This window comes from Leopardus geoffroyi, chromosome D1 (assembly GCF_018350155.1).
Source record: "Leopardus geoffroyi isolate Oge1 chromosome D1, O.geoffroyi_Oge1_pat1.0, whole genome shotgun sequence".
In the NCBI taxonomy this organism is placed as follows: domain Eukaryota; kingdom Metazoa; phylum Chordata; class Mammalia; order Carnivora; family Felidae; genus Leopardus; species Leopardus geoffroyi.
Window position 1 is genome coordinate 107,228,881 of NC_059329.1, and position 20,625 is coordinate 107,249,505.

The 20,625-nt window shown below is 37.9% G+C and overlaps 1 protein-coding gene across 5 annotated transcripts in view; it reads left to right on the forward strand.

Moving 5' to 3' along the window:
• The window catches only part of RTN3 (reticulon 3), a 59,749-nt gene that overhangs the window by 19,050 nt on the left and 20,074 nt on the right, over positions 1–20,625 (forward strand). For 3 of the 5 annotated variants that reach the window (XM_045485668.1, XM_045485670.1, XM_045485669.1), the window contains one exon: positions 3,806–6,163. The exons of the other annotated variants lie outside the window; for them this stretch is intronic. In XM_045485668.1, the coding sequence (XP_045341624.1) occupies positions 3,806–6,163 (2,358 nt within the window). The remainder of the gene's footprint in view (positions 1–3,805; positions 6,164–20,625) is intronic. 5 annotated transcript variants of the gene reach the window in all.

A 20,625-nucleotide genomic window follows, 5' to 3' on the forward strand; every position in this document is an offset into this window, starting at 1 on the left:
AATAGAAAATAAATGAGCAAATATTCACAATGAGGAAAATTTTTTTGACAGACAGTGGTTTTGAGTAATGTTGTAAGTCTTGTAATACATGTGAAGGGTTGGATCTTCTGAAAAAGGAAAGGGAGTGGACATTTCCTGAAATGTAAGAGGATCCCAAGTTATTCTATCAGGCAGTTTTATAGTATATAGTATTTTAAAAACTAACAAACTTCAAACTCCCTGGCGTTTCCTGCTGTTTTGCAGGCTTGGACAACACCAGTGACTATTAAGTGCCATACTCACTAATTGGAAGAGTCCTTGCTTATGGGAGTTGTTCTAAAAAAAGGCTTAGTAGATGCTGGTCTTCATTCTGTTTAATTTTTTCATGCCTTTATAAACTCTTTACTTCCAGCCCAGTTTTTTCCATTGTCTTGGTACAAGTCAGCTGTGTCCAAGTTTGTTAGGGTTTCAACTAGCCAAAAAACTTCTTTTCATTTGCTGAAATTCTAAACATGATAATTAAAGCACAGGTGAGGGTCTAACTTACTTTGCTACGTGTGGGAAAGCCTGATTGCTGACGCCGAGAGCTAGCGCCTGTGTCACAGCCTCTGCACGATTACTGCGTTGAGCTCTTTCTCTTTGCCCCCCCAAGGCTAACCTCCCAGAAAGCACTCTCCACCCCATATGTTAAGTCACAGAATTACTAGGAACACAACTAAAGTTTTTTTTGTGTGCATAAGAGTGACGTCATATGAGTCTTAATTAAAGAATATTGGAAGTTTATTTATTGCAGGACTTGCTGGTATTCTGAGAACGATTTCTAATGTAATCTTCTAGCTTTACCTCAGATTATTGTATATTTAACTTGAAGCTTTTAGAATATTAAGAGTTCAAAGAAGGTAAACAAGGCTTGGAAAACTGACAAGTGTGTGTCCTGACAAAGCATGTTAGAACAGTTCCAACATGCTTTTTCCCACTAATGTGCACATTCTCTGATTACCAATCAGTGTAGGTTGCTTTCTTTTTCATTTCTTCAAGCCCACTACCACCACATCATCATTTTACTTGTTGATTTTGCTTACTGTCTATCTCTCACTCTGTGCTGTGAGCACCACAAAGGCAAGGATTTTTTTGTTTTGTTCACTGCTTTTAATCTAGTTTCTTTCTTTTTTTTTTTTTTTTTTTTTTTTTTTTTGCTTTAATGTTTGTTTCTTTTGAGAGAGAGCACGTGCATGAGCGGGGTAGAGGGAGAGAGAATCCCAAGCAGACTCCAAGCTATCGGAGCCACTCTATACGACACAGGGCTCAATCCCAGGAACTGTGAGATCATGACCTGAGCTGACATCAAGAGCCAGACACTTAACTGACAGAGCCACCCAGGAGCCTCTTAGTCTAGTTAAAGCAGTGTCTGGCACATGATAGGTACTTAGTAAATATTTGTGGAATTATTACTAATTCTTTTTGTCCATTTTTGTCTATAAGATGGTTGGTCTGAGTAATCTGGTAGTGCAGTCTCTATAAATCATGTAAGCTGAGCATTCCCTGTAAGGTGGATTCAGTTTTGATCATGTCAAAGTTCCACTCATGTTTGAAGGGAGGGGTTCCCAAACAGTTTTACCTAATCCAGATTTAATCCATTGAGCATTGAACTGGTAGAAACAATAACCAGTAAGTTCAATAACAATACATAGCTCAGATCATGGAATGTTTCTGATTTAAGTGTAGCCTATAAATGAACTACTAAAAATGTAGTTCTTTAAATTACAGGGTTTTGAACCTTTTTTTTTTAATGTTAATTTTTTGAGAGAGAGTGATCAGGGAGGGGCAGGGGCAGGGGGAAGAGGATCCAAAGCAGGCTCTGTGCTGACAGCAGTGAGCCCAACACGGGGCTTGAACTCAACCAACTGTGAGATCATGACCTGAGCCAAAGTCAGATGCTCAACTGAGTCACCCAGAGGTCCCAGGTTTTGAACCTTTTAACCTATAATGCTAAGCTTCATTTATATTGTTCCCTTAATTTGGTCTTGTTGAGTACTATATAATATTATATCATAGTATATAATGATAGATGCAAACCATCTCTGTCTACTACATTAGAAGTAAATGTGCATTCACCTTGCTTCAAATATTTTCTCTCTCACTAGTACAGTTTGTACCACCAAACTTTATTATTCCTCAGTTTACAAAGACTTCTTCCTCAATACCCAGATTCCAGTTAAACTATTTGAAAAGGTCAGATCCTATTACATGAAATTTCAGTGATGCATTAATGTGGAGGAACTTTACCATCTGGCATTTGGAAACATTTTTATAATAGTGGAATTTTATTTATTGCAGTAAGATATTTAATTTTCTTTTCAATCTTATATTTTGAATAAAGTTACAATTTTGCTTTCGTCAAGTATTCAGCTCCTCACATAAAAAAAAAAAAAATACAAGCTGAATAAAAGTAATCCCAAAGGTTTTTTTTTCTTTCTCACATCTTCACAATTACTCATTCACACTCAAGGTGTTGCTATTCTGGACCTGCTTAGCTCTCATCTGACCAAACTGAATCTTTGATTCACTCATTTGGAACTATTTATTTAAGACCTACTTTTGTTCCAGCTGCAGAGGTAACAACATGCACGAAAGACAGCACCTGCCCTTGGGATGGTTGTTTTGATCTTTTCTCAAGTAAAAACTTGCTAGATTGGAAAGTTGGAAAACAATGTGATAAATCACTGGCTACTGTGGTATTAAGAACTGATAAGACTTAATGTATTACTTTCAGAAGGATATTTTCTGTTTTAAAAGGATTTCTGGAGTTAATTCTTCCTAACCAAAAGACAAACCTCACTGATTCACACAGTTCAGTGTTGGTTAAATTGGCAAGTTGATGCAAGAGATTTTGAAGTCAGCCATCCTTTTCATACTCTTCAGTTTAAAATGAATGAGGCCATCTGGGGCTCTTGGGTGCTCAGTCAGTTAATTGTCCAACTTAGGCTCAGGTCACGATCACAGTTTGTGAGTTTGAGTCCCGAGTAGGGCTGTGTGCTGATAGCTCAGAACCTAGAGCCTGCTTCAGATTCTGTAGTCTCCCTCTCTCTGTCCCTCCCCTGCTCATGTTCTCCTTCTCTCTCTCTGTCTCTCTCTCAACAGTAAATAAACATTAAAAAAAAATTTTTTTTAATAAATAAATAATTTTTTTTAAAGGAGGCCATCTGTACCTGAGGCCAATCTTCCCTAGGATAGAATACAATAATTCTAGTCTGATTCTTAGACCTGGGAGGAATCTGCTATGTCTCCTGAGAATCAAAAGAACTGTAGTCGCTTTTTTTTTTTTTTCCATCTCAAATTGTTGGACTGTAACAGTGGATTTGTAGAAGCTGTGTGTACTGAAATATGCAGCTTACAGATGAGAGCATATCAGTGCTTCATAATAGTGAGTTGTTTTATATGGATTACATTGAGTAGCTCTACCAAAAAAAACAAAGGAAGGAACCTTCCCAGACTTTCCAATCTTTTTATACTTCTTTATGCTTTACGTTTACAATGGAAAAAGTAGACAGAAAAATATGTCATGAAATTTTGTCATTTGCAGTTTGTAGCATGATACAGCTTTTCTGTTTGTTGGCAATTTTATGCATGTTTTATAGGATTACTGTTGGTCCTTGTTTTGTTACATATTTACATGTGTTGTGTGCGTGTATGTGTATATGTATATATACATCCTGTGTGTATATATATGTAACTTGAAAAATGAAAAGCATGCTGCTTGGCCTGAGTAGTTAATGTGTAATTGTGCCTGGTAAACAAACTTTTTTCTTTCAAATTCTGACCATAGAGGGATTGAGCTCTCTTTGCTCTGGTGAGCCACCTTCAGAAATTATGACTTCCTCTTTTTCATCTTCTGAAATGCATAACAATGGCCTTACAATACTACACGGAGAAAAAAGCAAAGTGTCAGGCAGCCAGCCTATTTTAGCCAAAGAAGGAAAAGACTCCTTGGCTCTCCTAGATGTGAAAAAGATGGAAAAGCCTCAAGAGACCAGTAAAGACCTAGCATACTCCCCAGATTCTGTGGCAGAAGGAGTTCAGTGTAACCGTCCTTTCATTCCGGCCAATTTCCCAGATCGTCCTGCTTTTCTCTCAAAGGAAATGAGTCTACTGGAACAGCAAATAAATAAAGATCAAGAGTCCAAGAACCCAAATGAGGTACCAAGTACAGACGGTAAAACTGAATTGGATGCTGATGACAAGTTCACTTTGCTGACAGCTCAGAAACCACTGACCCAGCAGTCTAAGGCAGAAGGCATTTGTAAATATTCCTTGTCCCCATCTGAAGTTTCAGGAGGTGGTATTATTGAAAAGGATTCTCCTGAGTCACCATTTGAAGTAATTATTGACAAAGAAGCATTTGACAAAGAATTTAAAGATGTATATAAGGAGAGCACAAATGATTTTGGTAGCTGGGCAATGAACACTGATAAAGAAACATCTGCAGACATTTTAGAGTCTAATGACAAAGTATTTCCACTGAGAAGTAAAGAGGCAGGGCGTTACCCAACCTCTGCATTGCTCACTAGACAGTTTTCACACACAACTGCAGCACTGGAAGAAGTGTCTAGATGTGTGAATGATATGCATAACTTTACTAATGAAATACTGACTTGGGATTTGGTTCCCCAAGCAAAAGAAGAGAGCTGTAAGTCTGACTACATCACAAAAACCACAGGACTTGACATGAGTGAATATAAATCAGAAATCCCAGTTGTAAATCTTAAAACTAACACTCACCAGAAAATTCCTATACGTTCTATTAATGGGAACACTCCCATCACTAAATCAGCAGGTGATTGGGCACAGGAATCCCTCCCACAAGAAAATGCTAACATTGACAAACCTGTACCGGATTGTCTCAATTCCACAAAGGAAGTCAATATCAAAGGTGTGGGAGGCCATGCGCAGAAACAAGATAACACAGTTGCAGAGTTCCCTGGATCTCCATTTGACAAAGGTGTCTCTCGGGGTTCTGGAGTGGCCACCGTGAAAGTGGTTTTACCTGATGGCCACCTGAAAGGTGAAATGAACTGGCAGAGCGCTGTGTTAGGAGAAGTGACAGAAGCTGATAGTTCTGGTGAGTCTGATGACACAGTAATAGAGGACATCACAACCAGTGTTTCATTTGAAGGTAAAAAAATTCAGGCTGAAAAACCTGTTTCCATTCCAAGTGCTATTGTAAAAAGAGATGAAAGAGAAATCGAAGAGGCTTTCAATTGCAGTAGGGAAAACAAAACATGTAAAACCTTTGAAGGGCCAGTCAGTGACCCTGAGGCAGCACACGTTCAGCCTGATGTTCCCGAAAGGAGTCCAGTGGGTGAGGCAGCATGTTCACAAGTACGTGATCTGAAGATCATGTCAGAAGATGTGCAGCAGTCAGGTAGTATGAGTGAAGCTGCTGCTGAAAAACATGTTGCAACTGAGAACCCAAAGCATCCTTCAGCTGTATCTCCAGGTGTTCTTCATGAGACAGAATTCTCACTAAATGTGACAACCTCTGCCTACGTGGAGTCATTACATGAAAAAAATGTTGAAGATGTAGATGATTCTTCCCCAGAGGACCTGATAGCAGCCTTTACAGAAACCAGAGAGAAAGGAATCATAGGTAAAGGTGAAGGGAATGCCTTTGACGCAACATCAGAGAAGACTGGGGACTTTAAAACAAGTCTTGCTGTGGAAGTCTTGCATGAAAGTGAGTCAGGTGGTTCTGAAATTGAAGACCGAAGAAGCGAACACATGGAACAAAGCAAAGAAACAAATGGAAGTGAGACTCTGGGTGTTTTCCCTGCCCGAGGTACTCCAGTGGCATCTCTTGACTTAGAACAGGAAGAGCTCACAATCAAAGCCCTTAAAGAATTGAGTGAAAGGAGGACTGAGAAGTCAGCTTCTGTACAGGGTGATGTAGGATCTCCTCCTAAAGAAACACTCGAGCACACTTTCACATGTGCTCCAGAATCCTCTTGGCTTCAGAGAGCGTATGATGTCCTAGAACACACAGAAGTTAACACTGGATCTGATCTTGGGATTTCCAAGAAGCCCACAATTGTCACAGAAACTACTAGGGTAGATATTATACCGAGCCTTAGTAAGACTGAAGTGGTAAACAAGCAAGTCCTAGCAAGACTTCTGACGGACTTCTCAGGTAATCATTTACATTAGAAATACTGCATGTGATTACTTCTGCTGTGATTGATTATTTAATAGAATGCCATTTTTCTAAGTCTCTGATTTTATATCACCAAAATTACGGCAAGAATAAAAATACATTGTATAGTGGAGAAAGGTAAATTTTTTTCATGGTTGCTTGATTTGGTTTTCTTCTACAAATATTTCCCAAATCAGAACACTTGTTAAAATTAATATTCTCCTTAAAACATTTTTTTATGCTCCAATTGTTTCAAGGTTCTCCTTTCCCTATAGGTTGGCCCTAGGGCAGTTGCTGCATTTAAGGATGTCATTAGGCATATATTTATTTACAAAGCTTTTTTTTTTTTTTAATAATTTTTAAAACTTTTTTATTTTAGAGAACAAGCACAAGCAGGGGAGAGGGGCAGAGGGGGGGAGAGAGAGAGAGAGAGAGAGAGAGAGAGAGAGAATCCCAAGGAGGCCCCACACTCAGCACAGAGCCTGAGGCCCCACACTCAGCACAGAGCCTGATGCAGGGCTTGATCCCATACTCTGTGATCATGACCTGAACTGAAATCAAGAGCCAGTTACTCAACGAACTGAGCCACTCAGGCACCCCCAAAGCTTATTTTTAAATCTCCATAACAGTTGCACTGCTTAGCACTTGGGTTTTTTGCTGTGGGTCTTGTGAAACCTATTTAGCAATCAAAGATAAAGGAATTCCTGCTGGGAATGACAGCAAATGAAACTTTTAATTAATTTGATCTTATACTACAGAGATTTTATGTTCTGAAAGTAGGTAACCAGTATTATATTGTAGTACTATTTTGTGAGTATTGCTCAAGAGAAGTCATGCATTCTTCTACTTTGGACCTTATTTAATATTGTTCAGGCCAACATTTATTATGTGGTACTAGAAGCCCTTCCCATTGTCTCTGTTTATTTGATTACTTTTCTCACACTCAGCCTTCAGTTAAGTTACTTCAAATGCTATCTGTTCCGGGGTCTTAGAAGATGTAAGAAAAAAAAGATATTCCAAGCCTTCCAAAAGGTACCCCCAACTTCTGATCTAAGATCTATACTTACTATATGGTCACTCATAGGTGCTATATAGGGATCTGTGGTTGTCCAAACTTCTTTGACAGTAGATCCCTTTTTTCAAATGAAATCATACATAGAGTTACAATATTTAAAATAAAAAGATTTTTTTGTTAGGATAAACTTATAAATGTGATTATACTATTTTCTTTTATCCTCTTCTTCTTCTGTAAAGGTTTTGTTATGCACAGAATGGACAGGAAGCCCAGCCCTTAGCAGCCACTTTCCTATCCTGGTGGCAGTCAGAACCTGCTCAGCTCCTCTTGCTGGGGTGCCTCTCGTGAGGAGCGAAACACACCTCTCAGATCTTGTCTTGCACTGATTTGATGTGCTTGGTGGGGTGCTCATGCCAGCAGTGCTTTGGCTTGCTCAAGTTCTTGGTCACCTTGGGGCCCTTGTTGAGACCCATGACCATGGGGTCTGCAGAGACGTGGTTGCTGCTCTTCAGTGGCTGCTGAAGAGGAAGGGCACCATTTCCTTTATATTTCCTTTCTGAAGACCACAGGTGGTTTACTTAGTCTTTCTAAATTTTAATCTTTAATATAGAGATAATTGTGCTTACCTTATATTAATATTGTAGGGATTAATTGTGGAAATGCAGGTAATGCAGTGCCTAGCATATAATAAATACCGCATAGTACAGGACCTAGCATGTGGTAGGTACCGGGTAATTAATTGTTAGTGAATGAATTGATCAGTATCAGTGAAAACATTGAGACTGTTTCACAAACTAAAAAATTTGAAGTGACTGCTAAGGATAGCTGTTATCCTCTAGTGATTGAAGATTGCTGAGCTTGGATTAAGGAGTGAATTCTCATTGTTGATTTACAGCATCTAGAAGTGTGGCTTTGAACAATGAAGTTATGTCACCTTTTGGGGCCTTAGTTTCCTTATCTATAATGCGAGAATGTTGAAGATTATCTTCAGTATCATTTTAATAATACTCTCTGACTGTAGGGGCTCCTGGGTGTCTCCATCAGTTGAGCATCTGACTGTTGATTTCAGCTCGGGTCGTGATCCCACGGTCGTGGGATTGAGCCCTGCACTCAGTGCAGAGCCTGCTTAAGATTCTGTTTCTCTAAAATATAAAAATAATATTCTCTGACTCTAGATTTCCTCATGAGTTGTTGTTGTAATTCTTATAGATTCTTTTGTGTGATGAGGCATATGGGAATTAGGCTACAAGAATTTTGGTGTCTAATTTTGGCACATTCCTGCTTTAGCATGACCTTAGCTCATCTAACTGGTTCAACATCTTCCTTTGTTAATATGGCTATAATTATTTTGCCATCCTTTATAGTGTTGTAGTAAATAACAAACTGTGTAAATACTAATTATTACTAATTCTTTTTTTTAAATTTTTTTTTTCAACGTTTATTTATTTTTGGGACAGAGAGAGACAGAGCATGAACGGGGGAGGGGCAGAGAGAGAGGGAGACACAGAATCGGAAACAGGCTCCAGGCTCTGAGCCATCAGCCCAGAGCCCGACGCGGGGCTCGAACTCACGGACCGTGAGATCGTGACCTGGCTGAAGTCGGACGCCCAACCGACTGCGCCACCCAGGCGCCCCTAATTATTACTAATTCTTAACTGAGTTATTTAATCTATTGTGAGAGGTGAAAAGGGCCGTGGAAGTTTAGGATATTTGTCACTGGCTAAATTCTGTGATTAGTAGATATATTTTAGATGCTAATTAAAAACCAATATAATTAGATCAAGACGCTAAGAAGTCTTCCTTTGCAGGCTTCAAAACAAAAAACCTTTTTATTTATTTTTTTCTTTTATTTTTTTTTAAGTTAATTTATTTTGAGAAAGAGAGAGCAGGGGAGGGGAGAGAGGGAGAGAGGGAGAAAGAGACTCTGAAGCAGGTTCTGTGGTGCAGAGCAGTGGGGCTCAATCCCATGACCCTGGGATCATAACCTGAGCTGAAATGAAGAGTCAGATGCTCAACCAACTGAGCCACTCAGACGCTCCCAGAAAATCTTTTTAAATTGTCTTACTTTATGAATAAATCTTTAAAATGTAATTACTTCAGCAAAATACATCAGTCTCTAGTTCTGAGTAGTACATCTGAATAGCCTTCCTTTTAAAGTTAAACCAGTTCGGGACACCTGGGTGGCTCAGTCACTTGAATGTCCAACTCTTGATTTCAGCTCCAGTCATGATCCCAGGGTCATGGGATCAAGCCCCACATTGGTGTCATTGTGGAGCCTGCTTATGATTCTCTCTCTCTCTCTCTCTCTCTCTCTGCCCCTCTTCCCCTTCTCATGCTCTCTCTCTCTCTCTCTAAAATAAAAAAAAGTTAAAAAGATAAACCAATTCTGTAATTATGTTCTGCCTGAAACTGTGGGGGGAAATAGGCAAAAGAAAAGTATTAACGGTATTTTATTTTTCTTTTGCTGTTTTATGATACATTGTGTATAAACTCCTAATGAAGCCTAATTTCATTCCCTTTATGATAACATTATAGTTTAATAACTGTGATATGAGCTATGATATAACTAATTGGGGAAAACTTAAATCCCTGCTCATACACCTAATTGAGTGAAGACCGTTTTTTGGATTTTAGTATCCAGATTGGCAAGAATGCAAGGAAATAGGCAGGTATATATTTTGGTGATAGGTGTGTGTAAGTTGTTACAACTTTTTTGGAAGACATTTTGGCAATATGTAACAAAGACCTAGAATTGAGCTAGCAATTATGTTTCTAGGAACTTATTCTAAGGGGAAGAAATTGTACCTGCAAAAACAATTACAAAGATGTTTTTTGTAGGGCTGTTCAGAATATTGGCAGGTATCTCAGTGTCTTAATTAGAGATTGGTAGAATATGTTATGACCTATCTGTGCAGTCAAGTATGCAGCCACTGAAGTTGTTGCAGGTTTTTTTTAAGAAATGGAAAAATATAGGAAAGTACAAAAAGACATACACTCACATTTCTATATGTAGAATTAACTTCTGTTAATTAACATTACTGTTAATGGTCATGATTGCCTCCAAACCAAGGAACCCTTTGATTACCACCTGTCCCACTTACTCCCTTCTTCCCTTCTCTGGAGGCAACCGCCATCATGGACCTGATAAATGCTTTCAGTTTACTTTAAATGTATGTGTATGTAGTATTGGTTTGTGTTTTTAAACTTTTATTAATATTACCATCTTTGATATCCAACTTGTTTCATTCGACATTAGGGTTTTTTAACTCCTTCCATACTGAAATATATGTAATTTCAAAGAAATGAATAATTTATTCATTTTGACAGCTGTGTAGTAATCCTTTTTATCTATGTTATTTCCCTTTTGATTAGTATTTGGGCTGTTTTCCATTTTTTACTCTTAAAGACAGTGCTGAAGTTAACATCTTTGTACTTGTCTAGTTTTACACATATACAAGTATTTCTCTAGGGTCAGAGTGCCGCTGCTCATCAATTTAACTTCTAGGTATGTGCATTATTTTTCTAGTTCTTGTCAGTTTGCCATCAGAGCTGGAGTTTCTGCTGGTATGTGAAAATGTTCATAATTTACTTTTTTAAAGATTTTATTTATTTTTTTACATGATCTCTACACCCAATGTGGGGCTTGAACTTAACCCTGAGACCAAGAGTTGTGTGCTCTACTGACTGAGCCAGCCAGGTGCCTCAAATGTTCATAATTTATTAATAAAAATTGTATTATTGAATACCTTTGTAGAGTTTTTATTATATGATGGAATGATTACAGTAGAAAAGCACAAGTTAGAAAACAAGATATTCAGAATAATGATTAAAAGTGAATCTAGGGGCGCCTGGGTGGCGCAGTCAGTTAAGCGTCCGACTTCAGCCAGGTCACGATCTCGCGGTCCGTGAGTTCGAGCCCCGCGTCGGGCTCTGGGCTGATGGCTCAGAGCCTGGAGCCTGTTTCCGATTCTGTGTCTCCCTCTCTCTCTGCCCCTCCCCCGTTCATGTTCTGTCTCTCTCTGTCCCAAAAATAAAAAATAAACTTTAAAAAAAAAAAAAAAAGTGAATCTATATTGGGTGCCTGGCTGGCTTAGAAGAGGATGCAACTCTTGATCTCAGGAGGATAATGAGTTCAAGCCCCATGTTGGGTGTAGAAATTACTTAAATAAACAAAACTTTAAAAAGATTTTTAAAAATCTGTATACCCACACACGTGAAACTGAAGTAAATTTTTAAAAAATAACATCACAATGGTTTTTCTTGCAGTATGGCCAAGTAGGCTTTTACTGGAACTGATCTTTCTGCATATAACTATATATTCTGGACAAAATTGGAAGGCAAAAAAAGATCGGAAGGCCCTGGAAAATGAACAGAAGCAGGCAGATTCTGAAAAGGGACTGACACTTCCAGGAAGAGAAAACATGGAATCTGTTCTCCACGTTTACTGCTGTTGGCCAGATGACAGGCTGAAGTTGACACCCAGCAGATTGGCTAATAAAGCTTTCATAGAAAACTTACGAGAGGACAGAATTTGGGTCAGCCACAGCCATTCAACCACTGAAAAGTAAGAGGAAGAAGAATCCTGGAGAGGAGAGATCCAGAGAGTGAGAGCCTAAACTTCTGTGTACATACTCTCTGTATACACCTCCACTTAATCCTTGAACTACACACATGCTTGGAAGACTACAAGCAGCTCAGCTCTAGAAAAAAGAAGTGAACTAAGATTGGAGATGGTGCCCAAGAGGCAAGAGTTTGCAGTTTGATGCACCAAGTTAGGTGCATACTGAAACAAGTATCAGCACTCTCCAGAGGAATATAACGGAGTCCAGAGGCTGTACAATGTAACATTCACAGTGTCCAAGATATAATGCAAAACTACACATTTTAAAAGCTGAGAATATATGACCTGGTCTGAAGAAAAGGACAAGGAACAACAACTAACTTCATTTGTTGGAATTTGGAAACAGGAGTTTTAAGGCAGCTCTTATTATGAAATAGAGAAAAATACAAGAGCCAAGTGGAGGTTTTAGAACTGTAAAATACAGCTGCTGAAATCAAAATTCACTGAGTAGCCTTAACAGCAAAATGGAGATCACAAAGGGAAAGAGTCAGTGAAGTTGGTAACAGATGAACAGAAAGTTATTCAACCTGAAGAACAGAAAGAAAAATATATTACTAAGCTTCGGATACCTTTGGGAAATTATTATAAGATCCAACTCATATAATTGGAAGTTTCAGAAGGAAAGGACAATGAGAGACAGAAGTGAGAATATATATGAAGACAAAATAGCAAAAGAATGCCTCATTAAACACACACACACACACACACACACACACACACACATTTACTGATTAAAGAAGCTTTAGCGGAAACATTAAGATAAGAAAAGAACCATACCTTTGTACGTGTGTCAGGGGTTCCCATGACCACCTTCAGGCTGAATGATTTGCTTGAAGGACTCAGGATTGAGAAGCTGTTATACTTACAGTTAAGAGTTCATTGCAGCAAAAGGACATAGATTAGAATTGGCAAAGGAGAAAGGCACGTGGGATGAAGTCCAGGAGAAAGCAGGTGCAAGCTTCCTCGTGGCCAGAGGAGTCACACAGGGATGCCCTTAATTTTCCCATCAGTGATATGACAGCATGTGCAGTGTTGCCAGTAAGGGAAGCTATACTCAGTGCTTGGTGTCCAGAATGCCATGCAGTGCCCACATGGCTGACCCTAGCTACTCAGACCCCCCAGAGTAAAACCAGATGTTTGCCATACATCATATTGTTAGAATAAACTCACCTGGTCACACTAGTACAGCATGGCTCAAGTGCTCAGGCATGCAAAAAAAACACCAGCCAGAGTAGTCCAAGGGCTCAGAGTTCATCTCCTAGGAGCCAGCCAAGGACCAGTCCTGAAGACTGACCTTTCTTTGGCATGTACAGGGTTTGAGCATTTGAGGCCTACTTAGTTAACCCTTTCTTTTACAGTATTATAGTCAAATTACTAAAGCCAAAGATGAGAATATCTTAAAAGTAACTATAGAGCAGTGAATGACATATAAAAGGGAATGACAATTATAATTAGAGCTAGCTTCTTACCAGAAACCACAAATGCTAGAAGACTGAAATAACATCTTCCAAAGTGTCAAACGGGAAAAAACGTCGACCTAGATTTCTCTATTCAGCAAAAATACTCTGCAAGAATGAAAGCAAAATAAAGACTAAATTATTAGATAAAAGAAAACTAAGAATTTGTCACTAGAAGATCTGCACTATAAGAAACACTAAAGGAAATCCTTCAGATTAGAGTTGATACCAGATAGAAACTCAGACCTCCAGGAAGGAATAAAGAGCATTAGAAATGCTAAATACCTGAAAAAATACTAAAGGCTTAATTTTTCAGGGTGCCTGGCTGGCTCAGTCAATAGAGCATGCAACTCTTGATCTTAGGGTCGTGAGTTCAAGCCCCACATTGGGCGTAGAGCTTACTTTAAAAAAAAGTTTTTCCTCTAATTTAAAATATATAGGACTTGGGGTGCCTGGGTGGCTCAGTCAGGCATCCGACTTCAGCTCAGGTCATGATCTCACAGTTTGTGAGTTCGAGCCCCATGTCGGGCTCTGTGCTGACAGCTTAGAGCCTTGAGCCTGCTTCGAATTCTGTGTCTCCCTCCCTCTCTGCTCCTCTCCCCCTCTCATGCTCTGTCTCTCTCCTTCAAAAATAAGTAACATTTTAAAAAAATTTTAAGTATATAGGACTCTTCAAAGCAGAAATTATAATGTGTGTGGAGATTGTAATGTTATTCATATAACAATTTATAACAAAAGAATATATGAACTTGTATAGCAAGAATTTCTACATCTTTTTGAAGTGTAAGTATTAATTTTAAGTAGACTGAAAAGTCAAAATTGTGTATTATATACTCGGAAACAACCACTAAAATGATAATACAAAGACATAGCTGAAAAGCCAATAGATCAAATCTTCAAATAATTAAAGAGAAGGCAAAAAAAGAGAAAAGACAGAGGAAATGGTGATAAAATGGGAGACTTAATGCAACCATATCAATATGTTTAAGTGGACTACACACTACGATCAGTAGAATGGCAGACTACATAAAACTGCTAGACCCATCTATATGCTGACTATAAAAGCTGCACATTAAAGACACAGGTAGGTAAAAAGTAAACAGATGGAAATGTATATACCAAAAAATATATAAATGAATACCATGCAAAATTTAAGCATAAGACAACAAAGGGTATTACCAGAAATGAAAAGTGACATGTTGTCATGATAAAAGGTATCAAGAAATCTTCAGTCATAAATGTGTATGTACCTAATAACAGCTTCAAAATACTTAAAGCAAAAATTTCAGACTTAAGAGAAATAGGCAATTCTATAATCATAATTGGAGTTTTGTTTTTGTTTTTTTTTTAAGTTTATTTTGAGACCTCACACGTGTGAGCAGTGGAGGGGCAGAGAGAGAGGGAGAGAGAATCTCAAGCAGGCACTGCTGTCATCACGGAGCCTAGTGTGAGACTTAGTCTCATGAACCGTGAGATCATGGCCTGAGCCAAAATCAAGAATCAGATGCTTACCTGACTGAGCCACCCAGGCACCCCTGGAAGATTTAATACCTCTTTCTCAGCAATTGATAGACCAACCTGCACACACCTGTGCGCACACACACAGACCTGAGTGCTGCAGTCAACCACTTTGACCTAGATGATATTTCTAGAACGCTGTACCCTGCAATGGCAGGATACACAGTCTTTTGCAAGTGGACAAGAAATAAATTTGCCAATGTAGACAATATGCTAGGCCATAAAAAAACCCAGTGAACTTAAAAGATGAAAATCATACAAAATATATTCTAAGACCATAACGAAATTAAATCTTAAATGAAAATAAGATACCTAAGAAAATTCCTAAGCATTGAGAAATTAAGCAAGACACATTTACATAATCCATAGCTCAACGAAGAAATCACAAGAAAAAATTTTAAGTGCTTTAAACTGAAGTACAGTGAAAATACAGTATATCAAACTTCTGGAGTGCAGTGCAGAAAGAAATTTATAGCTCTCAATGCTGATATTAGAAAAGAAAAATATCTATATTCAGTGATTTAAGCTTTCAATTCAAAAAGCTAGAAAAGGGGGCACCTGGCTGTCTGGCTCAGAGCACGCAGCTCTTGATCTCGGGGTTGTAAGTTCGAGCCCCGTGTTGGGTATAGAGATTACTTAAAAATCTTTAAAAAAAAATTTTTTTTAAGCTAGAAAAAAGAGCAAAGTAGGGGCAACTAGGTGTCTCAGTTAAGCATCTAATTTCGGCTCAGGTCATGATCTCATGGTTTATGAGTTTGAGCACAGTGTTGGGCCCTGTGCTGAGGAGCCTGGAGCCTCCTTCAGATTCTGTGTCTCCCTCTCTGTCTCTGCCCCTCCCCTGCTTGTGCGCCGTCTCTCTCTCTCTCTCTCTCAAAAATAAACATTAAAAAATATTTTTTAAGTTAAAAGGAAGAAAATATTAAAAATAAGAGCGGAAATCAGTGGAATAAAAAACAAAATTAACAAAGCCAAAATTTAGTTCCTGGAAAAGATCAACAAAATCGATTTCTTGACTGATCAAGAAAAGAACAGAACCAGATTACCAATATCAAGCATGAAAAAGGGATCACCACTTCAGATCCTACAGATATTAAAAGGATAATAGAATATTATGAATAGCTTTAGGCCAAGAAATTTATCAACTTAGATGAAATGGACAAACTCTTTGAAAACTACAACTTACTGAAACTAACACAGTTTCTATTAAATTCATTATCAAAAATCTGTCATGCAAAAAAAGTTCAGGGCCAGAGGTTTTACTGGGACTTTTTCAAGCTTTTAAGGAAAAAGAGAACACTTTCCAACTCTTAGACAAGTATATAGTAATATCAAAACTGGACAGAGACATTGCAAAGAAAATTATAGATTAATATCCCTCATGAACATAGTAAGATGAGAAATCTTTTAGAAAATGAGAATTCCTTAAAATATTAGCAAATCAAATCTAGCCGTGTATCAAAAGGTTAATACACCATGACTAAGTACAGTTTGTTCCAGGAATACAAGCCTGTATTAAGATTGGAGAATCAATCAGTGTAACTCAGAACATTAACATAATAGAAAAACTATGATTATTTCAGTCAATACAGAAAAGACATTTGAAAAACCTCAACATCCTTTTCCTGATCAAAATTTTCAGCAAACAAGGACTAGAAGGTAATCTCCTTAGTCTAATAAATGACATCTGTTGAAAACTACAGCTGACATCATCCTTAATGCCAAAATAGTGAATGCTTTCCCCTTCAGATTGGGTATAAGGCAGGAGTGCTCACTCTCTTTGTATTCAGCATCACACTGGAGGTCCATCCTACCCGTTGAATTATGACAAGAAATAGAAATAAAATGAATGAAGACTGGAAAAGAAGTTGTCAAACTGTCTTAGTTTACAGTTGACATGATTGTTTACATAGAAAATCCTAAGGAATTTGCAAAACAACTACTAGGACTAATAAGTGGATTTAGCAAGGTTACAGGATATTAGGTTAATGCACAAAACTCAGTTTGATTTATTATGTGCTGGCAGCAAATAATCAGGAAATGAAATTTTATCTTTTAAATTTCTTTCCCTCAGTTAAGACAGTATATGTGTGTTACATTCAGCCACAAATGAAAACAGAATTAGTCCTGAGATATTTTGGCATTAAGTATATCAGTCCAGGGCAAAGGACCAAAAGGGACTGTTTTTATATGAGCAAGGTAGGCCTCTCAAAGGTGGTCGATATGATCAGATGACAATGGATGTTCTAGATCCGTTGAATCAAGCTCTAGAACGTAGGCATGCAGTCCAAAAAATTGTACCAGTATCCCTGGCCTCTGACTTTCTTCTCCTGTAGCTTCTGTGGGTGCACAAGCTAGTGGTTTACTTGGACCTCTGCCTCATCTTTCTTTTACACTTTAGTCTATAGCCTATGCATTTGCTTCTTCCTAACTTGGCTTTCATGGCACAGAGGTTTCTAAGAAGATGGTGCTAGGGCCGAGAGAGACTAGAAAACGACATATGTTTTAAAATCTTTTTAAAGTTTATTTACCTTGAGAAAGAGAGCACGCACAAGTTGGGGAGGCACAGAGAGAGGAAGAGAGAAACTCCCAAGCAGGCTCCAGCTGTCAGTGCAGTGCCCGATGCAGGGCTTGAACTCATTAAACCATGAGATCGTGACCTGAGCCAAAATCAAGAATCAGATGCTTAACCAACTGAGCCACCCAAGCATCTCCAGAAAATGAAATTTTAAAACAATAGCATCAAAAGCATAAGATAGAAATAAATTTAACAAAAAAATTTGCAAGTCCTCTATATTGAAAACTGCAAAACTGCAAAGAAAAGCTTAAGAACTATCTAACAGGAAGGCCACGCTATGTTCATGGAAGCCTCAGTATTGTTAGATATCAGTCCTACCCAGATTCATCAATGGATTCAATACAATTCAAAATCCCAGGAGAATTTTTTCTATAGAAATTAATAGACTTGTTCCAAAATGTCTATGGAAATACACAGAACCTAGAAAATCCAAAGCAATTTTGAAAAAGAACAAAGTTGGAAGACTTGGAATACTCACTTTAAGACATTATAAAACTCCAGTAATAAAGACGATGTAGTACTTGCAAAAGAGTCAAAAAATAGATCTAAGAAACAAAATTCAGAAATAACAATTTGCTGCAAATTTAGGAACTTAAATCAACAATTTATTATCTCACAGTTTTCATGGATCACAAGTGTGGGCACAGGTTAGCTGAAATAAAGTGTGCTCTGAAAACACCAGGTGTGAACAGGATTGTGATCTTATGTGAGACTTGGAGTTCTCTTCACAGATTGTTGGCAGAGTTCAGGAGGTTGTATGGCCGGATCCCCATTTTCTTGCTTGCTGACTGGGGGCTGGGAGCCATACTCAGTTCCTGGTCTTATGGCCCTCTCATCTCATCACATGGTAGCTTACTTCTTCAAAGTTTTCAGGAGAATTTCTCTCCTGTCTACTACCAGATCTTATGTAACTGAAAGATAAACACAAGAGTGACTACTATCCCGTCATATTTACAGGTTATGCTCACATTGGGACATATGCAGGACATATACAGGACATATACACCAATGGGCAAGAGTCTCGGGAGCCATCTTAGCATTCTGTCTACCACAATCCCTACTTCACATGACATGAAAAATTAAAATGGATCAGAGACTTGAACATAGAAACTAAAACAGTAAAACTTTTTTTTTTAAACAATAAAACTTTTAAAAGAAAGCATAAAATATCTTCATGACTTGGGTTAGGCATAAGTTTATTGCACCATACAATGCACTAGCCGTAAAATAAAAACTCGATAAATTAAACTTCAAAATTAAAACTTGCACATTAAAAGATGCCACTAATAGGCAAACCATTGACTGGGAGAAAGTATTAACAAACATGTGTCGCATAAAGGATTAGTATCTAGAAAATAGTACTATATTTTAACAATGAAAGGACAAACATTATAAAAAAAACTGATTAGAAAAGATTCTGGCATTTCACAAAAGAAGATGTACAAATGACCAATAATCCAATAAAAATGTGTTCAACGTGGGAGTCTTCACATAATTAAAACAAGATATCATTGCACATTCACCTGAGTGGCTGAAACTAAAGACTGACAACACCTAATGTTGGCAAGGATTTGGAACAACTGAGACGCTCATAAATTATTGGTAAGAATGTACAAATACTTTGGAGAAAGTTGGTCAGTTTCTTAGCGACCCTAAACGTGCAGCTATCCTATGAGCTTGTAATTCCCCTGTAGAGAAATACAAATATATTCATACAAAAACTTGTTATGTTCATAGCAATTTTATTCATCATAGCTCAAAACTGGAAATAGCTAGTGGTCCATCAACAAGGGAGTAGATAACCTGTGATATAGCTAGTTATCTTTTGATACTTGTGGCAATATGGATGAATCTCCAAAATTATGCCAAGTGAAAGAAACAGTGCAAAAAAAGTCATACTGCATGATTCCATTTAGGTGTAATTATAGAACAAGCAAACTGGTCTGTGTAGGAAAAAGAATCAGCACTTGATATATCTTGGGATGTTGGCTGCAAAGAAACATGAGGAAACTTTCTGGGGTGATGATAATGTTCTGTAGCTTGATGGAGTTAATTAGGTGTATGCATGTCTCCAGAATCAGTGAATGTGTTATGTATTTCGGCATAAATTTTATATCAAAAGAAAAATAAACATTGAACTTCAGTTCAAGCTAAATAGATTCGTGGACAAAAGCATTTGGGTCTGTCTTTGACAAATAGTTTTGTGTTACTCGGTGATCCTTCTGTGCCATTTTGAAGGGAAGGGAATGTCTTTGGTTAAGGGTAAATCTGTAGCAGGGCAGACTATTAACCCATTTTAGCAGTCACAAAATTTGAATCTACTCTCTTTTGCAACTCAAAAAGTGGCTTCATTTATTATTGTGAGCTATTAATGTAAGATAAAATAATCAGTGTGAACATATCTTTGCATTTTTCTTTACATCAATAATTGTTCATACCAAAAGCTTAACTACCTGTTTCCCTTTTATTAATGTACAGTTTCCCACTTGTGGTCATAAAGCCTCCCTTATTTTTTTTTTTTTTTCTTTCAGCCACATTTCAGTTTGCTTAGAGATACATACTTACAAATTTCGAAAAACTAATGCATGGAACATAGGAAGAGTTGTACAGATTCTTGAGTTGGAGGTTTATTTATTTTTTTAAATATTTATTTATTTTTGAGAGAGAGAATGTGAGCAGGGTAGGGGCAGAGAGAGAGGGAGACACAGAATCCAAAGCAGGCTCCAGGCTCTAAGCCATCAGGACAGAGCCCAACACGGGGATTCAAACTCATGAACCATGAGATCATGACCTGAGCCAAAGCCAGATGCTTAACCATTGAGCCACCCAGGCACCCCAAGGAGGTTTATTCTTCAAAATGAAGTTAAAGCTGATTAACTGCTAAAACTTAAAATTTCTTAACCATTTACTCCTTTTCAGAATAAGCATTTCAACAGCCTTTCTTCTAAGGTGTATACTTTGGAGAGTAGATCGAAGTCAGTTGACCTTTGGGAATGGCTGAAGTTAATCAAACCAAGAGCTTTTCCCAAGTTGAGTAATAAAAATCAATAGGTAGGGACTCAACAAGGTTTGCTGTTCTCACTTGGATGGACAGGTACCGGTTTCTTTTTCCTTAGCCTTGAGCTAACCATTGGGTGTGTTAGTGCCCTCTTTTGGTGTAAGGAGGGTACTGCAGCTGGCATCCTTAAATAATATGTGCGAGCAATAGACATCCTTTTGTGTTTTATTTTTTTTAATTTTTCAAAAAAATTTTAAATTTATTTTTGAGAGAGA